The sequence below is a fragment of the Sorex araneus genome, chromosome 9 (genome assembly GCF_027595985.1).
Source record: "Sorex araneus isolate mSorAra2 chromosome 9, mSorAra2.pri, whole genome shotgun sequence".
Lineage (NCBI taxonomy): Eukaryota > Metazoa > Chordata > Mammalia > Eulipotyphla > Soricidae > Sorex > Sorex araneus.
In genome coordinates this window covers 68,009,153-68,031,190 of record NC_073310.1, presented here as the reverse complement: position 1 = coordinate 68,031,190, position 22,038 = coordinate 68,009,153, and the positions used below count along the sequence as shown (strand labels likewise).

At 58.9% G+C, this 22,038-nt stretch overlaps 1 protein-coding gene across 2 annotated transcripts in view; it reads right to left on the bottom strand.

Moving 5' to 3' along the window:
* Positions 1 to 2,428: 2,428 nt before the first annotated feature.
* SFMBT2 (Scm like with four mbt domains 2) overlaps positions 2,429 to 22,038 on the bottom strand; it is a 39,884-nt gene continuing 20,274 nt past the window's right edge. For both annotated transcript variants that reach the window (XM_055146683.1, XM_055146684.1), the window contains exons 7-17: positions 19,382 to 19,508; positions 13,807 to 13,920; positions 10,387 to 10,429; positions 8,619 to 8,686; positions 7,904 to 8,043; positions 6,949 to 7,058; positions 6,470 to 6,645; positions 6,184 to 6,347; positions 5,853 to 6,104; positions 5,264 to 5,404; positions 2,429 to 5,195 (exon numbers count right to left, since the gene is read on the bottom strand). In XM_055146683.1, coding sequence (XP_055002658.1) covers positions 5,055 to 5,195; positions 5,264 to 5,404; positions 5,853 to 6,104; positions 6,184 to 6,347; positions 6,470 to 6,645; positions 6,949 to 7,058; positions 7,904 to 8,043; positions 8,619 to 8,686; positions 10,387 to 10,429; positions 13,807 to 13,920; positions 19,382 to 19,508 — 1,476 coding nt within the window. In that variant the 3' untranslated portion in view covers positions 2,429 to 5,054. The remainder of the gene's footprint in view (positions 5,196 to 5,263; positions 5,405 to 5,852; positions 6,105 to 6,183; positions 6,348 to 6,469; positions 6,646 to 6,948; positions 7,059 to 7,903; positions 8,044 to 8,618; positions 8,687 to 10,386; positions 10,430 to 13,806; positions 13,921 to 19,381; positions 19,509 to 22,038) is intronic.

Below are 22,038 nucleotides of genomic sequence, written 5' to 3'. Positions count from 1 at the left end.
CACACGGGCACTTCTTTTTTTTTTTTTTTTGCTTTTTGGGTCTCACCCGGCGATGCACAGGGGTTACTCCTGGCTTTGCACTCAGGAGTTACTCCTGGCGGTGCTCAGGGGACCATATGGGATGCTGGGGATCGAACCCGGGTCGGCCGCGTGCAAGGCAAACGCCCTACCCGCTGTGCTATCGCTCCAGCCCCAACACGCGCACTTCTGACCCGCCTTCCTCCCCCACCCCAACCTCCCCGGTTTCCAGAACGTGATCTGCAGTATTCTCTTCGCGTCAAACTAGGCACAGGGCATGCTGGGTCTTTTTGGTTTTTTGGTTTTTGCCTTTTGGGTCACACCTGGTGATGCTCAGGGGTTATTCCTGGCTCATGCACTCAAGAATTATTCCTGGAGGTGCTTGGGGGACCTATGGGATGCTGGGAATCGAACCTGGGTCAGCCACGTGTAAGGCACTGTACTTTTTAAAATTTTATTTTCTTTTTTGGGTCACACCCAGTGATGCTCAGGGGTTATTGCTGGCTCTGCACTCAGGAATTGCTGCTGGTGGTGCTCGAGGGACCATATGGCATGCTGGGAATCGAACCCAGGTCAGCTGAGTGCAAGGCAAACACCCTCCCCACTGTGCTATCACTCCCGTCCCAGGACGTGCTGTTGTTACAGGTTTTCTGCGGGCTGCATGGCATTGCAAACACCCACCATTTTATGCACAGCGAGACGCGGCCAGTGTCTTGCAGTGACCCCACCGGCTTGCACAGCCTTAACTAAGCCAGCTGGATTGAAGTTCTCCAGATGACCTAGTGAAGAAATTCTATCTGGCTGTTGCCTGCACGATGTCCTCACACTCTCTGCGGACCCCAAAGCCCTTGAGGTGTCCCAGGACCAACAGACTCCTGCCCCATCTACCCATTAATTTTGCTTTGCTTCATTCATTCATGCATCGAATTGGTCTTGCGGTGAGTTCCCGAGTTGTGTCTTTTCTGCGATATTCTGAGTTTCAGACATGTTGGGTCCTTTCGGGGATTTTGTGGCCTCAGAGACACATCTACTGGGGAAGGCTGACGGAAGGAGGGTAAACTCTTAGAACCCAACTTTACGAACCCATGGGCCTTTACTGAACAATTTGTGAATAGCGCCCCCTATAGGGAGGGAGGGAAGTCTGCCGTGTGCTGAAGGCGCAGAGTGGGGGGGTAGGGAGAGGGGGCTACCTATCCCCCAGAATCCCCGTCTCCCCACCTGCACAGGGCACCGGAGTTCTCCGGGGGACAGGTCTCGGAGCTGACACCCCACCCACCCACATCTCCCCAGTGGGGGTGTGGACGCATGTGGAAGCAAGGACAGTCAGTGCTACTGAGGAGAAAGCTGGCCCCTGGGAGCCCCTCGGCCCTGGCCACCGGGCATTCGCTCTGCATTCCCCGTAACGGGAGGCGTGGAATCCAATGGTCACCTGACAGACGAAATTCCTTGTGTTTAAGAACTGGAAGGAATGAGGGTGCAGAGCGGCCTGGGGTCTGAGCCTGGAGTGTCCACTCGTGTCCCCGTGGGGCTGCCGAGCCCCTCACCCCGAGTCTACCTCTTGTCCTGGGGTCACCTCTCCGTCGCCCTGGCTCGGGCTTCAGGCCAGAGGCGTCTCCAGCTCAGGCAGGCAGCCGTCTCCCTCCACCACCACCCAGACCTTCCAGCCCAAGGGCCGCCACCTGGCCCGAGAACGACCCCCACTGGGCGTCACTGGGGCTCTCGATGTCCTCATTTTATCTGAGAAGTCACACTGGCCTGGGCTTTCTCTCAGCTCTGCTTGCTGGCGTCCCGACGTCTCTGTGCGTTTAACCCCCCGGGGGTCTCACCCACGAGGCCTCCAACACCAGCTCCAGGCCGGCCTCTGCGTGTGGCGGATCCTCCAGGCCTCGGGAAACTGGAAGCGGAAGCCTTCCTGCCCCCCGGTTGTGGCCACACACCCACCTCCCCATAGCAGCCCCCACAAGCCAGGAGAGGAGGCAGGGGTGTGGCTGGACGACAGCCTGCTGATGGCGTTTCAGGGGCAACACAGAAAGAAAGGTGGGTTTTTGAAAAGATTTTGTTGATTCATTCCACTTAGCTCTGGAAAAGTGCTCCCATCCCGACAACAGAATCGTGAATTTCTGTCCACAGAGATCTTCACACACAAGCCAAAGGGAAAGGATATTGGGGAATTAAAGAAAAACCAAAATAACGATAAGGACGGAGGCAAGAGGTGAGCAGCAGTGTTGGAGGAAGAAGAAGAACTGACGCAATTCTTGATAATTCTCAATAAAATGTCAGACGCGAGCAGGTGGCCGCTGAACGCTCAACAGGCTTCAGTGTGTGGCAGAAGGGGAGGTACAAACCCAAAGCTGAGTAACCCTAGCAACACTGACGCTAAAAAATCCGCCTGGACGCTGACACAACCACCTCAGAATTCATTTTTCCTTTATTAACAATGTGGCGTACAAGTCTTCAAGTAGAAAGGGATTTTCCGTTTAGAATAGAAATTAAAATAGAACTCTGCTATAGATGTTATTTACAAGAGAACGTATATACAGAATACAGTCTTACAGCAGACAACATGCCCTTTGTCCTACAAACCTCAAAAGCCAAAACACCCATTTTCCCTTCTATGCACTAGAACATAAACTAAACAGGAGTGAAGCTTCCACAAGAAAGATTCCAAGTGGGCAGTGGGTGGGCAGACCTCCTCACAGACGCTGGCGGTCATCACGCTTCCGGGGCACGCCAGCTCCCTTCCCAACACGATGATTATCCCACCCCGAGGCTGTTCCAGAACCTTCTCTTCCCACGCAGACACCTCGGGAGGTGCTTTTCCCCTGCCGCAGGGCCACACGAGTGCCCTGTCCCCTGGAGGCCCTAGGAAGGACCCAGGTTCTGGGGAGAGGAAGTGAGTCCCAGGTAGTGAAGCAACCAGCATCCGACCACGCCGGGAGCAAACTCCCTTGAATTTACCAGAACTCTGATCAGGAAACGGTGAGAGTCGTTCTGAGGGGCCAAGACTGCGCCCCCTTGCTTGAGCTGCTGCAGCAGAGACACTCCGTGCACCTCGGTATCTGCCTTGAAGGCCCCGGGCCCCTGAGCCCCGGTTCCCTTCACGTGCTTTCTACAGGGCGAGGCCACCTCCGAGCAGCCTCTGCACCCAGTTCCCTGGGGAGTCCTCTCGGACCGGGGTCTGCCCAGGAAAGCCCTCCTGCCTCCAGGACGAGGCTCGAGCCCACCTTCAGAGGCGGCCCCGGGCCAGGGGACGGCGTGGCTGCACCGAAGTCGGGGCGGTGAGACTGACGGAGGAACAGATCACACGAGATGACCTTCCACGTCTGACAGAGCCCACGGCCCCCCGCCCTCGCCCCGACGACCCTGCAGGCTGGGTGGGCGCCAAGGACCCCAACTTCCGGGGCGGTTCTGCCCGTCTATGGGGGGTGATTTCTTTCCAAGCAGACTTTTCTGCCCCTCCCCCTTCCGGGCTGGATTCTCACGTGTGGGGTCTTCCCCGCTTGGCAGCTCTGACCCTGCGGGCAGTGGGCCTCAGGGCATGCGTGTCCTGGGGTCCCAGCACTGTGACGCGCCTGCGTGGCCAATACCAGACAGCAGACCCGATGGGGCCCCGAGAGGCCCAGGGCGGCGATGCCGGGCCGGGGAGCGGAGGAGGGCAGGAGGCTCGGGGGGCCCGAGGTGGTCCTGAGCGGGGCAGCAGACCAACGGAGTGCCTGGCTGGGGCGGAGGCTGGCAGAGGCAGGTGTGAGGGAGCAGTGCCCGCCCGGGCCCTGGGAGCCGCTGGCCCTCGGTGGGCACAGGTGGGACATGCAGATGAGAGCTGGGTGGCTGGCGGGTGCAGACGGGCAGCCCCACACATCCCCCACACACGGACGCCCGGAGCTGCAGGGACCGAGGGTCCTGGGAGCTGCCTGCCCAGGTGCCCACAGCACCATGCCGTGTCCATCCTTCTGGTTCACACGCCCGGGCTCAGCCTGCAGGGCCACTGCCAGGGCTCGTGGGGGCAGAACCCTACGCCAGGCTGGTCCCAGCACCAGGCCCCCTCGGACGGGGCCCAGCAGGCCACCTGGTGTCCCCCCCACCCTCCCAGCCCCTGGACATCCTCAGGCCCAGCGCTGAAAGCGGGTGGCCACACACTGCGGGCAGGGCCTTTGCGCCCCGCGGGTGGCCGGAGCCGTGTAAGCGAGGTGCCCGGCGCTCCCAGGGCCTGCTGGTGACCGCCTCTCTCAACAGCGGGAAGGGCTGTTCCTGCCAGCCGGCGGGAGAGCCCACAGCGGCTCCGCTGGGTCGGGGCAGGGACGGGGCCACAGCACGCGCACATGAGCCCGCCTGCACGTGGTGCCACGTGGTGCCAGCACGCGCCAGCCCCAAGCGGAGACTCCCAGAGGCCGTAGAGAGCCGCCCTGCCTGCTGTCTGCGAGGAAGGGGCGGGCGTGGCTTGAGCCAACAGCCCGGCAGCTCCCACTTCCCGCCCGGCCCTCACTCGGCCCATCTGGACTCTCCCCTTCAGGCTGGGCAGAGTCGCGGAGGGAGCAGCGGCTGGCGTGGGCACCCCTTCCCCTGCCCCTTCCCACCCTCCTGCCCCCGAGAGCCGGAGCTTTTCCTTCCGGGACTCGGCAGCGTCTGGGGCAGAATCGGAAATGGGGCAGCGGACCAGAAAGCTGCCGGGAACCCAGGCCCCGAGGGCTCACCGGGTGGGCGGGGTTCCCGTGGACGGGCATCCTGGGAGTGGCCATTCACTGCCATGTCCACGGCCCACTCCCAAGGGGCCAGCTGTCCCCCGCCTGCGTCCAACAGCGGCCAAGCCCCCAAGGAGCCCCCAGACGCTCCAACCAGGCCACCTTGGCACAGCCGCAGGCGGGGCTGGGCGGGTCCAGGTCCGGCATTCAGAGGCCACGTGCGGGATCGAGGAGGCGGGCTCCAGGGGCAGGCGTGGAGCAGGGAGACGGACGGGGGCCCCACTCCCGGGCAGGCACACGAGGGGGCGGGGAGGGCTTCCTGTGCCAGCGTGGCGTGGGCACCGTGCCGCAGGGCGGTCAGCTGGCGTACTGGGCGTAGAAGGCCAGCTTCACCCGCTCCACCTGGTGGCACAGCTTGATGGCGGGGCCCAGCTTCAGCTCCAGGCACTCCTGCACCGTGGGCAGAGTCAGCAGCAGCAGCGCCTGCCCGTCGATGTCCTGCGGGACAGGCCACGTCAGGGGCACGGCCACTCCCGAGTCCCCCCACCGCGGCCCGCGGCAGCCACCTGTTCCTGGAAGATCTTGGCCAGCGGCGCGCAGTCCGTGAGCTTGATGAAGCGCACCACGTCGGTGACCGTCCACTCCAGCGGGTTGCTGTCCAGGACGAGCCTCTCCTCCTCCTCCTCCTCCCCCACGGGCGGGGCGTCCTGCGGGTGGACGGGCACGGCCACTGTCCCTCAGGCCGGCTCTGGGCAGGCAGCCCCCACTGCGGTCTCCTGGGGACTGTGGGGCACCCTGGGTGCAAGGGGCAGTGGGGGCGGGCAGAGGGGACATCTGGGGCCTGCCGAGGACTCAGCCCCTCTGAAGGCACAGACACAGGCCACATGCCCCGCCCAGCCCCTGGACACAGGCCCATCCCCCACGTAACCCTGAGACCATGAGACCACGGGTTCTCCATGGCCAACCCCTGCGCTGACCCGGTTCTCCAAGCTACCCGAGGGCCTAAAAACGGAATCCTGGGGTCTTAGATCGGGACAAGACCCCTGTGGCCCTCACTCTGCTCCCGTGGGGGCGCATGCCCAGTGGTGCCGAGGGAGGGAGACCCGGGCCGGGCCCCACTGCCCTCACGCTCTCCCTCGGGCCACGCTGCCGTACCTCAGCTCTGTCCTGGCTGGCCGCCGGGCCCCCCTGGGTGCAGGTGGGGGGCGGGGCCCTGCGGTTACGGCGTGTCTTCTCGGGGGGCAGCTGGCACGGGGGCTCCAAGACGCTCCTCAGGGCGGTGGCCCCGGGTGCCCGGGCAGCCGGCAGCTCACTGGACGTGTCCGTGTGGTCATCGTGGGGCTCCGAGCCGCTACCCTCACCCCCGCTCTCCTCCTCCGGGGCCTCCGCCGCATTGTCCTCGCTCTCCTGCGGGACGCACAGCGCTGGGCAGTGGGGCCCGCGTGGGGACCGGCGAGGCTGGGTGCGGGCTGGAGGGGGCACGTACCTCTCCGGAGGGGGCCGCCCCCACGGGGGACGCCGGCTGCTGCCTCTGCGCCAGGAGAGACCTGCGCCGTTTCCGCCGCCGTACCGGCCGGGGTGGGGCGCTGTCCGCGCTGCGCTCGCCCACAGGGGGCCTGCTGACCCTCCTCCTCTTCCCGTAGCAGTAGGCTGCCCGAGAGGAGGCGGCTGTCAGCGCCAGGACGGGGGTGGGGGGGGGCCGGGGAGGGCGGGGCCAGGTGAGGGCTGGGGCGCGGGGCAGCGGGAAGGCCCCACCCCGGCCCCCCACTCACTGTACTTGGTCTTGGTGTACGTGGAGCAGTTCTCGGGGCAGTGCTCGGCCACCTGCACGGGGCTGAAGAGGTTCGGGCAGCACTCCAGCCGGGCACACACGCGCCGGCAGAAGGCGGCCACCTGCGCGGCCGTGCGGACGATCTTGGCCACCGCCCGGTAGGTTTTGCCTCTGTACCTGGACCCGGGGAGGAGGTGCTGGTCACTGGGGCCGGCAGGTCCCCCCTGCAGCCCCCGCTGTGCCTTGGCCCCACAGATGCACGGGGCTGGGGTCACTCCCGGACATACCCAGCCTGGCCCGCGGAGCCCCTTGGCCTGGCCGGGGCCGGGGGCGTGAGGTGTGGGGGGAGGAACCTGGGCTCTGAGTATGAGGACTCGCACCCCTGTGTGGCCGTCTCCAGGGTACCAGATTCTTAGAGCCCAGGAGCCGGGGCCCCGAGGGGCGCGGGGGAGGCTCGACCCTCGGCACGGCCGCACTCACTTGGCCTTCAGCGTCTCCTCCTGGAAGTCCCAGTGCGGGTCCTCGACCAGCTGCAGCTCCCGGAGCACCTGGCCGGGCTTGTAGGCTGCGTTGATGATCATGCCGAGGACCTGCGGGTGGGGGGCGGTGACCCCTCACGGCCAGGAGCCCCCGCTGCAGCGACGTCAGGGAGGCAGAGAGGGGACGGGACGCCCTGGGGACCCCAGCGGGGCTGCCACGGGCCAGACACGGAGGGGGGAGGGGGACAGCCCAGTCCCTGGACTGGGACGGGGTGGGAGGGGGGAGGGGGACAGCCCAGTCCCTGGACTGGGACGGGGTGGGAGGGGCCCTGGCCTGGGGAAACAGCCCCTGCAAAGGGCCCTGGGGCACTCCGGCCTCCATCCGCCCTCGCCCTGCCTCGCCTGCCCACTCCCTTCCAGCTCCGGTCACCCCGCGCTGAGCCCCGGGCCCCGACTGTGTCTGCACAGGACCCACCACCGCTGTCTGGACCCTCAGCAGGGATGGGGCTGCCCCGGCGGGCAGGGCAGGGCACTCTGGGCCAGTGGCCGTGGACACTGCTGTGCAACACTGACCCTCAGAACCGTGGACTGCGGGGCTTCCTGTCCAGGTGGGCAGCCATGGGGAGGGAGGCCCGCCCGACCCTGAGGGTCAGCAGGACCCATCAGAGGCTGAAGCAGGCCCCGCTCTTGTGCCCCAGAGCCCGGAGCCCCCTGCAGGCCCCAGGGCGACCAGGGGAGCAGGGCCACACGAGGGGGTGGCCGAGAGCCTGCCAGGGGAGGCAGGGAGACGCCCTGTACCCCGGCCCTTCCTCACTGCCCTTCCCAGAAGGCTGCCCGCGCCCCAGGCACCCTCGGCGGAAACTTCCGGAACCCTACTGCTTACAGCTCACACTCCATTCGGGAGAAACGCGCGGCTGTCCTGCAGGGCCAAGCGTCCCCACGGCCATGGAACTCACCTCCTTGAGGACCAGCACGCACGTGCCAGGCCCCACGGAGCGCGGCAGCTCGGCCAGGCGGCCCTTGTTGAGGTAGGGGCCCGAGAAGCAGCGGTGGTTGATGAAGAGCTTCGGGCAGCTGTACTTGCCGTTGGCAGGGCCTGCCGGGACAGCGGACACAGTGCTCAGGGGCAGTGCTGAGGGCAAGGCCCAGCCGGAGCCCTGGTGATCTCCCCCCATGGCTCAGGGCCCTTCTCCCCCCCCCAGTCAGGGCCCCTTCTCCCCGGCCATCTCCCCCCCCCAGTCAGGGCCCTTCTCCCCGGCCATCTCCCCCCCCCAGTCAGGGCCCTTCTCCCCGGCCATCTCCCCCCATGGCTCAGGGGCCCTTCTCCCCGGCCATCTCCCCCCCCAGTCAGGGGCCCCTTCTCCCCGGCCATCTCCCCCCCATGGCTCAGGGCCCCTTCTCCCCGGCCATCTCCCCCCCCAGTCAGGGGCCCCTTCTCCCTGGCCATCTCCCCCCCATGGCTCAGGGCCCCTTCTCCCCGGCCATCTCCCCCCCAGTCAGGGGCCCTTCTCCCCGGCCATCTCCCCCCATTCAGGGCCCCTTCTAAGGCCTTAGAGCCGTCTCAGCCACAGACCACTGAGCAGAGCCAAGCGGCCCGAGCTGCGGAGGCCTCTGCTGGCCCGGTGGCCAAAGGAGCCCCCACCGCCCCCCCCTCGGCCCCTGGGTCCTCACCTGCGGTGTCCAGGTGAGGCAGGACACAGAGCTCTCTGTGCGCTGTCTTCTCCGCCGAGGAGGGAGAGCTGTGGGCAGAGGGTGAGAGGGTCCTGGGCCCCGAGCAGCAGCCAGCGCGCCCGGAGCTTCTGTTCTCAGAAGGATCCAGCAGGGTCAGACGTGTGTGCGGGTGAGTGCTGCATGCGTGCCTCTATGTACATGTGTCTGTGCACACATGTGTGCACGCATACGCACACATGTGCTTGTATGTGCATGCACGGAGGCCATGTGTCTGCATGTGCATGCATGCGTAGATGTACACACGTGTGCATGTGTCTAAGCACACACATGTGGCTGTGCACATGCGTGTGAATGTGAGCACTCACATGTGTGCATACCAACGAGAGCAGCAGTGGAAATGGACATCACTCCGAGGGCAACTCCCGGATCTGCCCAGGGACCCCCAGAAGCCCCCAGCCCTGCCCTGCTCAGGGGTCCCGGGCATGAGGTCTGGGGGTGCTGGGCTTGCCTGGAGCCGTGGAGCGACAGCGGTGCCTGATCCTTCCCTCCTGGTCTAAGAGCAAACATGCTCCAGGCCATCTTCCAGGGGGTCCAGGCTCCCCCCAGGGGAGCTCTGCAGGGACACCAGGAGCCCAATGAACCACGCACGGAGTGGGAGGGCCAAGGGGCACTGGTTCCTGGGGCAGAAGTCACCGGGGAGAGGGAAGGAAGTGAGAGAGAGAGAGAGAGAGACAGAGACAGAGAGAGAGACAGAGACAGAGAGAGACAGAGATAGACAGAGACAGATAAAGAAAGAGAGACACGGAGATAGAGACAGAGACAGACAGAGAAAGAGAGACACAGAGATAGAGAGAGACAGAGTGACAGAGAGAGAGGGAGACAGAGACAGAGAGACAGAGACAGACAGAGAAAGAGAGACACGGAGACAGAGAGAGACAGAGACAGAGAGCGCTGGGCCTGCAGCACTGTTCAGAGCCACCCGCATGAGCCCACCCAGAAACTGCACACGCCCGGGCCCCGTAGGACGCCTGAGGGAGGAATGGGGGGACAGGGCCCAGCACCTGTGCTTGCACGCACACACACACACACACACACACGTATACAGACACACACACATATATATAGACACACAAAAGCACAAAGAGACAGACAGAAACACACACACACAGGCACACAGACAGACGCAGAAAGACATATATACAGACACACAGACACACACACATATGCAGGCACACAGATACACACACACACACACAGCCAGTCTAGGAGTAAGAACTCAAACGTGACCTGAGCTAAGGGTGCAAACCTGCCCCGTCCCGTTGCTGTGTGAAACCGCAGCTGGAAATAACTCCTGGTTATTTCTAACCCAGGTTAGAAGCCAAGAGTGTCCCCAAGCTGCTGCTCCGGCCACTCACCCTGGAGTGTAACTCAATCCTCACGTGCCCCGGCTACAGAGTAACAGGCACACGGAGGGGCTGCGGCGTCCCCACTGCAGGCCGCATCACGCCAGCCAAGATGCCGGTGAGGCCTCGGTGGCTGCTGACGTCAGCGTCACGGCGGTGCCTGGCCCTGTCTTACCCCCAAAGGGCCAGACACCTGCAGGGTGTCGAGGGCGTTGCAGGCGCCCCACTCAGATCAGGCCCGAGTGTCCCCAGGGGGCCTGCGAGGGGCACTTGTGCCTTCTGTCCCCCTGCCGACCAGGACGAGCCGTCCTGCCCCTGTCCTCTGGGGGAACCACGACCACCCCACGCCCGGGGCGGGGACTCACTGCTTCTCCGGCTGCACCACCGCAATCTTCCTCTGCTTCTGTGCTGTGGGACAGGCAGAAGGGAGAGACGGTCAGCCTGGCCACGGGCAGGGAGGGAGCATCTGAGACAGAGCCTAGCTTTATCTCTTCTCTACTTATGTACGCCTTGTTTCCATTACAGGGCTGTGATTTACAGTTACTGACGGTTGAGTTCCAGGCATATAACATTTCAACCCATCCCACCACCAGCGTCAGCTTCCCTCCCGCACTGCCCCATTTTCCCTCCCACCCCAGCCCCCGCCCCGTCCCCCTGTCACCTTGACAAGCTCATGACAAAGTTTCAGGTTGAGTTTAGATCTCGAGTCTTCAGTGTTGCTGAGTCGGTGTTTGGGTCTGTGACTCAACCCCTCACCCTGTCACGGCATAACTGAAGCCCTTATGCCTGCTCACCCGTTATTCCCGCTCTCTCCCCCTAGATTCTCTCCTTCCCCACCCTCCTCTCCAAACACCGGGGCCCGGGGCTCCAGGCCTCCCCTTGACTGCAGTGCATTTCCCCACCCAGTACACTACAGGTAAGAGGTCAGCCTGTATTGGTCTTTTTCTTTCTGGTTTATTTCACACAACTTCCAGTTCCAACCAGGTCGTAGCAAACTGCCCAATTTCATCATTTCCTGTAGAATTCTACTGTGTGTAGATGCCGTGGACTGGCGTGATGGCACAGCAGGTAGGGCCAGTTCAACTCCTCCATCCCTCACGGAGAGCCGACAAGCTACTGAGAGCATCCCGCCTGCTCGACAGAGCCTGGCAAGCTACCCGTGGCGTATTCGATATGCCAAACACAGTAACAAGTCTCACCATGGAGACGTTACTGGTGCCCCTCGAGCAAGTTGATGAACAACAGGATGACAGTGTGTCAGTCCTACAGATGCCACATCTTCATAATCCTTTCATCGAAAACAGCTCAGTTATGGTCACATTTTATTTTATTTAGCTTTTCAGGTCACACCCAGTGATGCACAGGGGCTCTGCACTCAGAAATTACCCCTGGCGGTGCTCAGGGCACCATATGGGATATTGAGAATCGAACCCGTGTTGGCTGCGTGCAAGGCAAACACCCTCCCCGCTGTGCTATTGCTCCAGCCCCCGAGGGGTCACATTTTAAATTATGATTTCATTCCTGCCCCCTATTTATTTCTTCCAGCATAAAACTGGCCTTGATGCATCAGAAACGAGGACTAAGGAGAATGCATTTACTCCTATCACTCAAGTGGCTAGTCCCATATAAAACACGTATTTAATAAGAAGGCAACGGCCCTCAGTGGTCAGACACTGAAAGAGAAAGCGCGGGAAGGCACAACTCTCCAGAATGCCTTTGCTCCCACAGGAAGCGGGAAGGCGATCACTCTCCAAACAACAGACTCCCGTCAAGTTTAATGATGTGTTCTTAAACAAAAACATCTTATTACTGACGGGTGGATGGGTGCCGAGTGAGTCTGTCTGTCAGCGATGTTAAGTGAGCCTATGTTTGTAACAGTTTATGCTTGTGACAGATCAGAATCGCCAAGTCCAGACCCTCTGGCATCTCCCACGTCTGGCAGACAGGCTGCGTTTCCCCACACGAGCATCAGTCAGCCCCAGCCAAGGTCTGGAAGCTGCCAGAGACGGCAGGGCTGGGCTAGAGTACTTGCTTCTTTTGAGCAGGACGGGGTGAGGATGAGGATGCCTGAGAGGGGCTGGAGTCACAGCGCAGCGGGGAGTGCGTTTGCCTGGCACGCGGCCAACCTGGGTCTGATCCCCGGCATCCCACAGGGTCCCCCAGCACCGCAGAGCCAGGAGTAACCCCTGAGCATCGCCGGGTGTGGCCCAAAAGCCAAAGCCAGTAAAAAAGACGCCTGTGAGCTGCCAGTGTGGGGTCACCTGCCTGTCCTGGTGTTCGCATCCAGACGCTAGCAGGGGCAGTGGGACCCTGGCAAACAGGCTGGCAGCGAGCAGAGGACGGCTGGCGACGGACGGCGAGGGCCGTGCCCCACAGGGCTCTGGTGAGTGCGCAGGACGAGACACACAGGCAGCCCCCACCTGGGCCCAGTGCTCGCCCAGGAGGCCCTGGGGGTGGGGGCAGCCACTCGGGAAACAGGCGGGAACAGGCTCTCCGCTCTACCTTTCCGAGGGAGACCTGGGCGAGGGGAAGGCGGCCCCTCTCTCAGGCCTCCTTGACTCTCCAGAGCCAGGTACTAGGCGTCACCTCGGCCCACCCCCTGGACGACCAGGAACTGTCCATCCTGCTGAAGCACTCTCCGTGACCATCACGGACGCGCCTCTGTAAATCTGCTGACAGCAGGCTCTGGGGGGCCAGCGAGGGAAGGCACTTCCTCCCCGGCAGACGGGGCCTGTGGTGGGGGCTGAGGAAGGCGAGCGAGCAGATGAGGCACAGGGAGAAAGCATCAGAACTCTCATTCACAGGAATGAAGAGCCTGTCTCTTTAAGGGCCAGCAGTTTTAAACAGTTAGGGTCGGGCAGAAATGTCAACAGTGATTAGCCTGGAGGAGTTTTAAGTGGGATCATTAGATAGTGATGGTCTATAAGGACATGTTAGCACAGTGTGTGTATGAGTGTGTGTGTGTGTGTGTGTGTGCTGATTTGCAGTTTGTCCAAGGTGTGTGTGCGTGCATGGTGATTTGGAGTTTCTTTGCCTGGTGTGTGTGTGTGTGTGTGTGTATGTGTATGTTGATTTGGGGTTTCTTTGCCCAGAGTGTGTGTGTGTGTGTGTGTGTGTGTGTGTGTGTGTTGATTTGGGGTTTCTTTGCCCAGAGTGTGTGTGTGTGTGTATGTGCATGTGTGTTGATTTGGGGTTTCTTTGCCCAGAGTGTGTGTATGTGTGTGTATGTACATGTGTGTTGATTTGGGGTTTCTTTGCCCAGAGAGTGTGTGTTTGTGTGTGTGTATGTGTTGATTTGGGGTTTCTTTGCCCAGAGTGTGTGTGTGTGTGTGTGTGTGTGTGTGTGTTGATTTGGGGTTTCTTTGCCCAGAGTGTGTGTGTGTGTGTGTGTGTGTGTGTGTGTGTGTGTGTGTGAGTCTGTGCTCAGACTGTGAGCTGGGTGCCGTCCTCAGATGGAGCAGACACCCATGAGAAGACAGGGTGGGAGCACTGTGGGGCTGGTATTTCCAGTCATCTCTGCTGAGGTGAAGCTCACGAGGGCGATCAGTCCTCCTCGGACACGCCACTCGGAAGCGGGCTCTGCCTCTCACGCCCCTGACTGGCTGACAGACTGCAGCGCTGGGAGCCAGGCCTGGGGCTCTAGCTGCTCCGCCTGCCCAGTGCTCCCGCTTTCCGCCTCATGTACCCACCTTACAGAACTGAGGGCACGCGCTGGCGTCTTGCATGATGCCAACATCCCAAGCCTCTGCCCACCCGGGCCCCGATGTCGCCCCCAGCTCACTCACTCGCCATCTTGAGGGGTGTGGTCAGAGGGTAAGCATTGGCCTCGCACCAGCCCACTGGGAAGATGTCCATGGATTCCACGTCCACGATGAACTCGGGCACGGGCGTCTGGAGACCTGCAGGGGGGAGGCAGGCAGGGGCCAGGTCAGGACAGCGCATGAGGGGAGAGGCAGAGGGAGGGGGTAGCGGGCAGGAGGCCCTGCCCTTCCTCAGAAGAGCCTCGAGGTGAAGCGGACGAGGTGGAGGGTGGTGGGTTCACGGACACCGAGTATAGTCACCCAGACTGCATCTGGGACCACCCTAGCCAGAGGGCACTGACCATCACACAGGGAAGACAACAGAGACGGCAGTAAGGGGCATCTCTCTGACCATCACTGACTGTCCACTGACCAACACACTGACACGTTATACTGGTGTGTGACGCTCTGGAAGACTCCAGGAATGAGACACTTCTCTGACCATCACGTGGACAGTCCACTGCACACTGACCATCACGCTGACTGTCCACTGACCATCCACTGAAGCATCACACGGACCATCACACTGACTGTCCACTAACTGTCCACTGACTGTCACATTGACCATCACACTGACCGTCCACTGTCTATTGACTGTCACACGGACCATCACACTGTATCACACTGACCATCACACTGACCGTCCACTAACTGTCCACTGACCGTCACAATGACCATCGCACTGACTGGCCACTGACTGTCACACTGACTTTCCACTGGCCGTCACTGGCCATCTACTGACTGTCACACGGACCATCTCAAGGCCCTGGAAGATTCAGTGACACAGGAATGAGACCGCCTCCCTCGGTTTAAGTAGTTACTAATTTCCATGTGACAAAAATCCGATTGTGCAATAACAGCTTAAAAATATATACATATGTATATATACTTTTTAATCACGGCACCATGATTTACTAAGTTGTTCCTAAAGAATTTCAGGCATACGGTGTTCCAACACTAACCCACCACCAGTGCCAACATCCCCCACCAATGTCCTGGGCGCCTTCCCCAGCCTGGCTCTTGCTCGGCGCATTCTTAGGCCCGGCTGTCGAGTGTGAGTCTCCGCTTACACACATTCGTACCCTCACCTCTGCACCACCGTGACCCCGGAGCCCTGGCTGCTGCCCATTACCTCCCGTCCATCTCTTTTTACATCCCCCCTTCAGTTTCCTTCCTTCTCTGTCCTCATTTCTCTAATCGAGGGTCAAGGGGGACCCGGGCACCCCACGACACCTGCATCCCCTCACGCGGCTTTTCTATCCACCCCAGTGAGCGAGACCATTCGGCATTCCCTCTATTCCTCGGACCCACCCGCCATCACTCCTCCTACTCCACCCAAGTTGCAGCGCTGCACGATCCCCGGTGCTCGTGGCTGCAGAGTGCCCGCTGGCCGTGCCTTCCTTACCGCTCATCTGTCACCGGGCCCTGGTGATTATGCTGAGGGCCGCAGCAAGTGTGGGCGTGGTGCATGAGCTCTCATGGGGGTCACCTAAGTGGTTTAGTAACCAAGGTGCTGTGTGGGCTATGTCAGCATCACCACAGAGCAAAGGGGAAGAGAAGACCTGGGGCTAATGGGAGCGGACCAGCCCCGGGACCTAGAGCACAGACACCAGCAAAAGGGGAGAGGCAGAAAACACGCTGAGGCAGTGTTTCTAGAAAACACCGGGGAAGGTGCGAGAACCAGGGCCCAAAGATGGAGCTGGGGCAACTCACGGAGCAGTGCCCCCAGCTGCCCTGAGAACAGGAGAGGAGGGGAGTCGGCATGCCCATGTTCTCACGTGACAGCTGGTGGGCTTCCCATCATGCCCCCAAATCCTGACTTCACGACCCGCAAATAGAGCGGGCCACCCCAAGGCACCCCAGTGCCCGCCACAGTGCTCTGAGATTCCTCCCTGTGGCCGTAAAGCAGCGAGCGTTTCTGCTTTGGGTACTGACTCACGTTTCATCCCTTCACCAAAGACACCTTCACACCCGCAAGCGGTCCAACCGACTAAAGGGAGATGCCCTCCCAGGGAAACAGGGCTCAACCTGGTCTTCAGAGCAGACTCCCGGGGGCAGTGAGGAGGTCCCGGGTCTCCCTCCCCACAAGGCACCTTCTCATCTCCAGACTAACAGACACAGCGCGTGGTTCTTAGCGACTCAAACACTGCTGGCAGGCTGGACGGACGCATCCACCGGGGTCTCTGCATTTCCATCTTCACGTCTGGGCACAGAGCAGATTTTCAAGGTCAGCGTGGCAGCACCGTGGGGACCTGGGCTCACGCACCCCTCGCATCAGACGAATGATCACCGCCTCAGCCTCCGGGCTCAAAGGAGCACCTCGGGAGGCTGTCGTGCCAGCTCGAGAGCACTTTGATCTGAGCTGGGAAGGCGTGTGGCTCGCATGAAGGAGGCCCTGCCAGCAACAACACGATCAGCGGCAGCAAGCCTCAGCCCTGCCCTGTCCCGCCCCAGCTCCAGCCCTGGGACTGATGGGAGAGTTGAGAGTTTTCCTGCCTCTGACCTGTTTGTAAACACCGACACGTCCTTCGCTCCACCAACATTCCAAGCCGGATGGACTCAGAATTACCCTGTGAACATGACCTGCTGCTGCTGAGGGGTCCCGCAGTGTACAAACACTGGAAAGGCAAGCAGCACTTTCTTCATTTTCCCGGAAGTTTCAAACTACGCCACACTCCAAACTCCACCATGAACCAAAGCAACTCTAACAATGCTACTCTGGGCCCCACCAGGAGTGATTCCTGAGCCCCCGAACAAACAGGCAGGGGTCAGAGAGTGACCAAAGCAAAGCGAGCTGCCCCTGGGGCGCACAGCGAACGCGAAAGCTGGGCGCAGAGCGGGAAGCAGTGGGAAGAGGCCCCAGGCCCTGGGGTCCCCAGAACATCCACACACAAGCACCCCACCCTGTCGTCCTTGCCAAACACGAGCCCCATCCCTGCCGAGGCTCCGAGCCCCCGCCGCCATGACACCGACCTCTTCGTCTGGCCGTGGGTATGTTAGCTCCTTTTAAAGGTCCTTAAAACAGCTATCTCGCTTGAAGAAGTCAAATATTCAATGAAAACCATCATTCAAATAACCTAAAAGTGGTCAATTAGCCATGTGTTGACAGATTTCAAGTCAATTTAAGACATAAAAAATAACTCGTTCATCGTCACGAAGTGCTTCATAAATCTCAAGTGTTAAACAAATGGCACCGTCGGAATAACCATGACCATAAAGATAATCGAACAGACCCTTAGTGACCAGAGCAAGTCACTGACCTTCGTCCCAGGATGGAGCCAGTTCCTGAGATAAGGAAGCAGACAAGCCCGGGGTCCTACCTCTAGCCCTTTAGCCGGGAGCAAGGGAAAAACAACAATAAAGAATAAAAGAAAACCCGACCCAAGCAGCATCAGGAGACTGATGAAATTTTATGTGTGTACGTTATTTCAGTATGAGACACACGCATGCTCCGTCTTGAGCAGAATCCTAGATGGGTAATATCCACAGATACCATCCAACTTCCTTTCCGTGCTGAGCCAATTCCCTATGTATGCCCAAGGCTGAAGCGGTGGGCAACACATCTTCTAATGTTTTCTAAACCAGCTAGTCTCAGGACAACAGGAGGGAAGCGTGCGGGGGGAGAAACACGAGCCCCCACGATGGGCACAGTTCTTCGTGAGAGAATCCTCTCTGAAGACAAACAACACGGGAAAGACAGTCCCAGGGATGCTGACGTTGCTTCCTGCTGTGCTTCCTACGACTCGGGAGGGCGCTGTAGGGCCGGTGAACTTAGCCATGAATGTGACGGCCCAAATGGTGGGCTGGGAGGAAGGCGGCATGCCCCAACACTGGGCAGCGCGCCGGGACAGAGAGGGTCCCTCCCCTCAATACCGACAGCATGAGGCCATGACAGCTGCAAAGCAGTCCCGAGTACAGGCTGCTAAATAAAGGCCGCCGAAGAGATGTAACCGAACGTGCTCAACCATGAGCCCCGGGCTCCAAATCGCACCATTTTCTGTTTCTACGCTAACGCTGTGAACAAGACTCCCATCTCCTGACAAGGCTCAGCCCCGTCTAAGGTGGCAAATTCCATTTAAGGATTAGGAATCGCAGGGGGACCTGCTTCTCCAAGGGCAGCTGGCTCAACGCCGCTAGTCGTGATGCAGAGTTCAGAGTGACACCAGAGCTGCCTTTTGGCTGTTTGTCTAATCTTAGCTAATTCCAGCTTGTAGCCCTACTTCCTTGGAATTCCATTCAGCCATCAACTTTGGGAGCTTTTCCTTTTATTTCAAATGGATTTTGAAATTCTAAACCACTCCGGGTTTGAAACTCATTTCTGGGAATTAGTGACACAAAGGAAGCTCAGAACAAGCACTGGAGACCCCACACCTTTCAAGGTCAGATCACACCGGAACTGACCTTCACAACTAGGAAGGAGACACAGCACCCACAGTATTACCCTCTCAACTTCCTACGTAAGGGTGGTCTGAGCTTGGTGAAGACTGAGAACGCAGACCAGGAGAGCTGACCTTAGGATATTGTTCACACTCTGTCCTGTTTTTCCGTGCACATCAACAATACCAAGGTTATGAAACCGAACAAAAAAGAAACTTAACATCTGATTTGCTTACATTCTTTCTCATTGAAAATAAAATCTGAAATAAAGTCTTCTATTAAGACCCCAAATCTGATCAAGATATTTGTCCTTTACTTCTGCTTACAAAGTACGTGATTCTGCAAAATGTCTGTACGATCATACATAACATGTAGCTTTGATAACGGACAGTTTAAACATCATTAAACAAATAAATCTAAAGCTTGGTTATTATCCATCTGAAGAGAAAGTCATTTCTGGTTACTATTTTAAGGGAAAAAAAAAACCCACAAATATCTCTGGAAGAAACCAAAGTAAAGTGTATTCTTCACATTAAAACTTACCTTTGTACTCTTATCCTCTTAATAACCACGACCTCAAATATCCGTTTTAGTGATTCATATTAATTTAATTGTGACATTAGCATTCATAATCGTAGATGTGAAAAGACCGCTGTATTCCCACCATAACTTGCCCTCCCCCTCGGAATCTCATTTCATGGGCTTATTAGTTCAGATGAGCGCCTCCGAATGAATTTCTATTCGATTAGCGTCACCTATTTAAGAACACTGAATAATTTAAGATGTTTACCTAAAGGGAGAGCGACTCTGTCCGGAAGACAAACAACACGGGCCCCAAACAAACGGGCCCCAAACAAACGCGCCCCAAAGTGCGTCCACACGTGCCCGACGCACCCCAACGCACCCCGATGGACGACCCAACAAGCCCCGACGCACCCAGATGCGCCCCATCGTGCGTCCCAACGCGCCCAAACGCGCCCCAACGTGCGTCCTAACGCGCCCCAACGCGCCCCAACGTGCGTCCTAAAGCGCCCCGACGTGCGTCCTAACGCGCCCCAACGCACCCCAACATGCGTCCTAAAGCGCCCTGATGTGCGTCCTAACGCGCCCCGACGCGCCCCAACGTGCACCCGGACGCGTCCCCGACGCGCCCCAACGTGCGCCTGAATGTGCCCCGACCTACCTTCCAGGTGAAGCCACAGCAGCCTCCCCTTGACGCCCACCACGGAGGCCACGCACAGCTCCCGGGGGTTCCGGGGGTTCACGGCTTCGAGTTTCATGTTCTTTGTGAAGCCCCGGCTGAACGCGGTCTGAAAGAGAGGAGACGTGGCCCCAAGTTTAAGACATGGTGTGAGCCCAGGAGACACATAACTCACACACCTGCACACTCACAATACACGCACACTCACAATACACGCACACTCACACAGTACATGCACACATGCACGTACACATGTGTAACACATGCAACACATAACTCAAATATACATATGCACACTCACACAATACAAATACACACATGCACACTCACACATGCACTCACACAGTACATGTGCACAGACTCACACAATACACTCAAACATACAACACACATATATACATACAATAAGTGCACACTCACAATACACACACATGCACACTTATACTATACTCCCACATGAAACACAACACAAATATACATGTGCATACTCACATATACAATACACACACATGCACACTCACATACATTACTCACACAATACCCATGCACATATGCACACTCACACATTCACATGCAACCTAACACATATACACATGCATACTTAACACACAATACAAATAAATACACATGCACACACACAATACACATGAACACAGACGCACATACACTCATGCACTCACATATACAACACAAATATAAGTATGCACACTCACATAATACAAGTACACACATGCACACACTCATACATGCAACACACAATACAAATGTACATACACACATACACACAATACACATACATATGTAACACTACATGCAACTCACAATACAAATACACATGTGCTCACACATTTGCACTCACACAATACATACATTTGTATTTAACAGAATACAAGTATACACATGCATGCTTACATGCATGCATGCTTACATACTACACATACACATATGCTCACACACATGCACTCACACAATACATACACATGACACAATACAAATACACACATGTACTTATATGCATACACAATACATACACTTGCAACACATACACACATGCACACAACATACACATATACAATCACACACATGCACTCATGCATATCCACATACATTTGCACATGCTTACTCATGCATACATGCCTCCCCACACATATTTAGACACTGCAACAAGACAGTGAAAATGCTCATACACAGCACTGACACACACACTCATACACGCCCTTTACACACGCACACTGTCACACACACCATGACAAGACAGTGAGACATGCACACATATTCGCACAGTGACAGGATAATCAGACCCAAGAACATGCAAACCCGTACCCTGGTGGGGTGATCGACCACACATACTCACAGTCACGTTACACTCGCATGCACACACAAGCACACAGGCACGTCACTGCCACCTGCCCCCACACAGGCACATCCCCCACCCACAAGTGCTCGCATCACACTCACACACTCGCCTGCCGCTCACCGCACAGGCCCCTCTGCAGCACAGCGGCCCACGCGTGTTGTTCCCGGTTTCTGTCCCTGTGAGCCCAGACTGAGGACTCTACTCGGGGTGTCGGTGGGCGAGCAGCCCCCAGGGCCGTGCCCCTCCCCCTGCGGGCGCTGCCTGGCCCGGCCCGGCTGTCTCGGGCAGGGGTGCCGCTCGCTGAAGCGGTCCGTGTGTGCCCGTGTTGCTCTCGCCCCAGTTCCCGTGTTCTGCAGTCAGACCGGAGTGCTTGCCTTCAGGGCAGGACTCGCTCCGTGGTGCTGTCCTCTCTGCAGCCCCACCACGGCCCTGGCCGGACCGAGGAGCACGTCCTGCCCCCGTGGCTCCCGGGGCCCCCTGGACGCCACTCACTCCCAACTCCCAGCCCGGGCTCCCTTCTGGGCTCTGCGTTTCCACGACCTCAGGTAACAGGGGTCAGACAACGGGTCTTGGGCGCTCCGGGTGCCCTACACGTCCCGGCAGCTCTCCAGTCTCACGGCAGGCCCCTGGAGGGGCCCCACTGGGGGCCACGGGCTCTTTCCGGCTCTCAGCGCTGGTCCAAGCTGCTACAAGCCCTCACGCACGAGTTCTCGCAGGAACCCGGTGCCCCTGGCGTCTGGGGCTGCCACAGCAAAGGCTCTCCCGGGTCATTCCTGCAGCCAGGAGGCCCGGACGTGTGGGCAGCAGGCTGATCCTGCCCGTCTCAGGGCCTTTCCCGTGCCCGCACCCTGGGCTTCTCTTCCCTGCCTACCTCTGTGGTCTCCCAAACTCAAACCACAGCCCTCTGCCCAGGTCCCAGGGTTTAGTGGACGCAAGTGGGCCGTAGGCCTCGTTTTTGCTGCTCGAGAAGCAGCATCAGGGGCCACTTTGTGAGGAAACGCCGTTCAGCCACGCCACTTCCTCCCAGCACCCGCTCCCTCCACGCCTGCTCCTCCCCAGGGCCAGGGAAGCTGCGTCCTGTTCTGTCCCACCCTCTGGGCCACGCCCACCCCGTGTTCCCCCCACCCATGCTGGGAGCAAAACTCACTCCAAATACCTAAAAGTAAATACCTGAAGTGTCCCCAAATCTCTCACTACAATAAAGTTTAACAAGTTTGACAAAATATTGTAAATGTGTCTATTCTGAAACGTATGAGCTGAGAAGAGCAGGCACGGGGCTCCC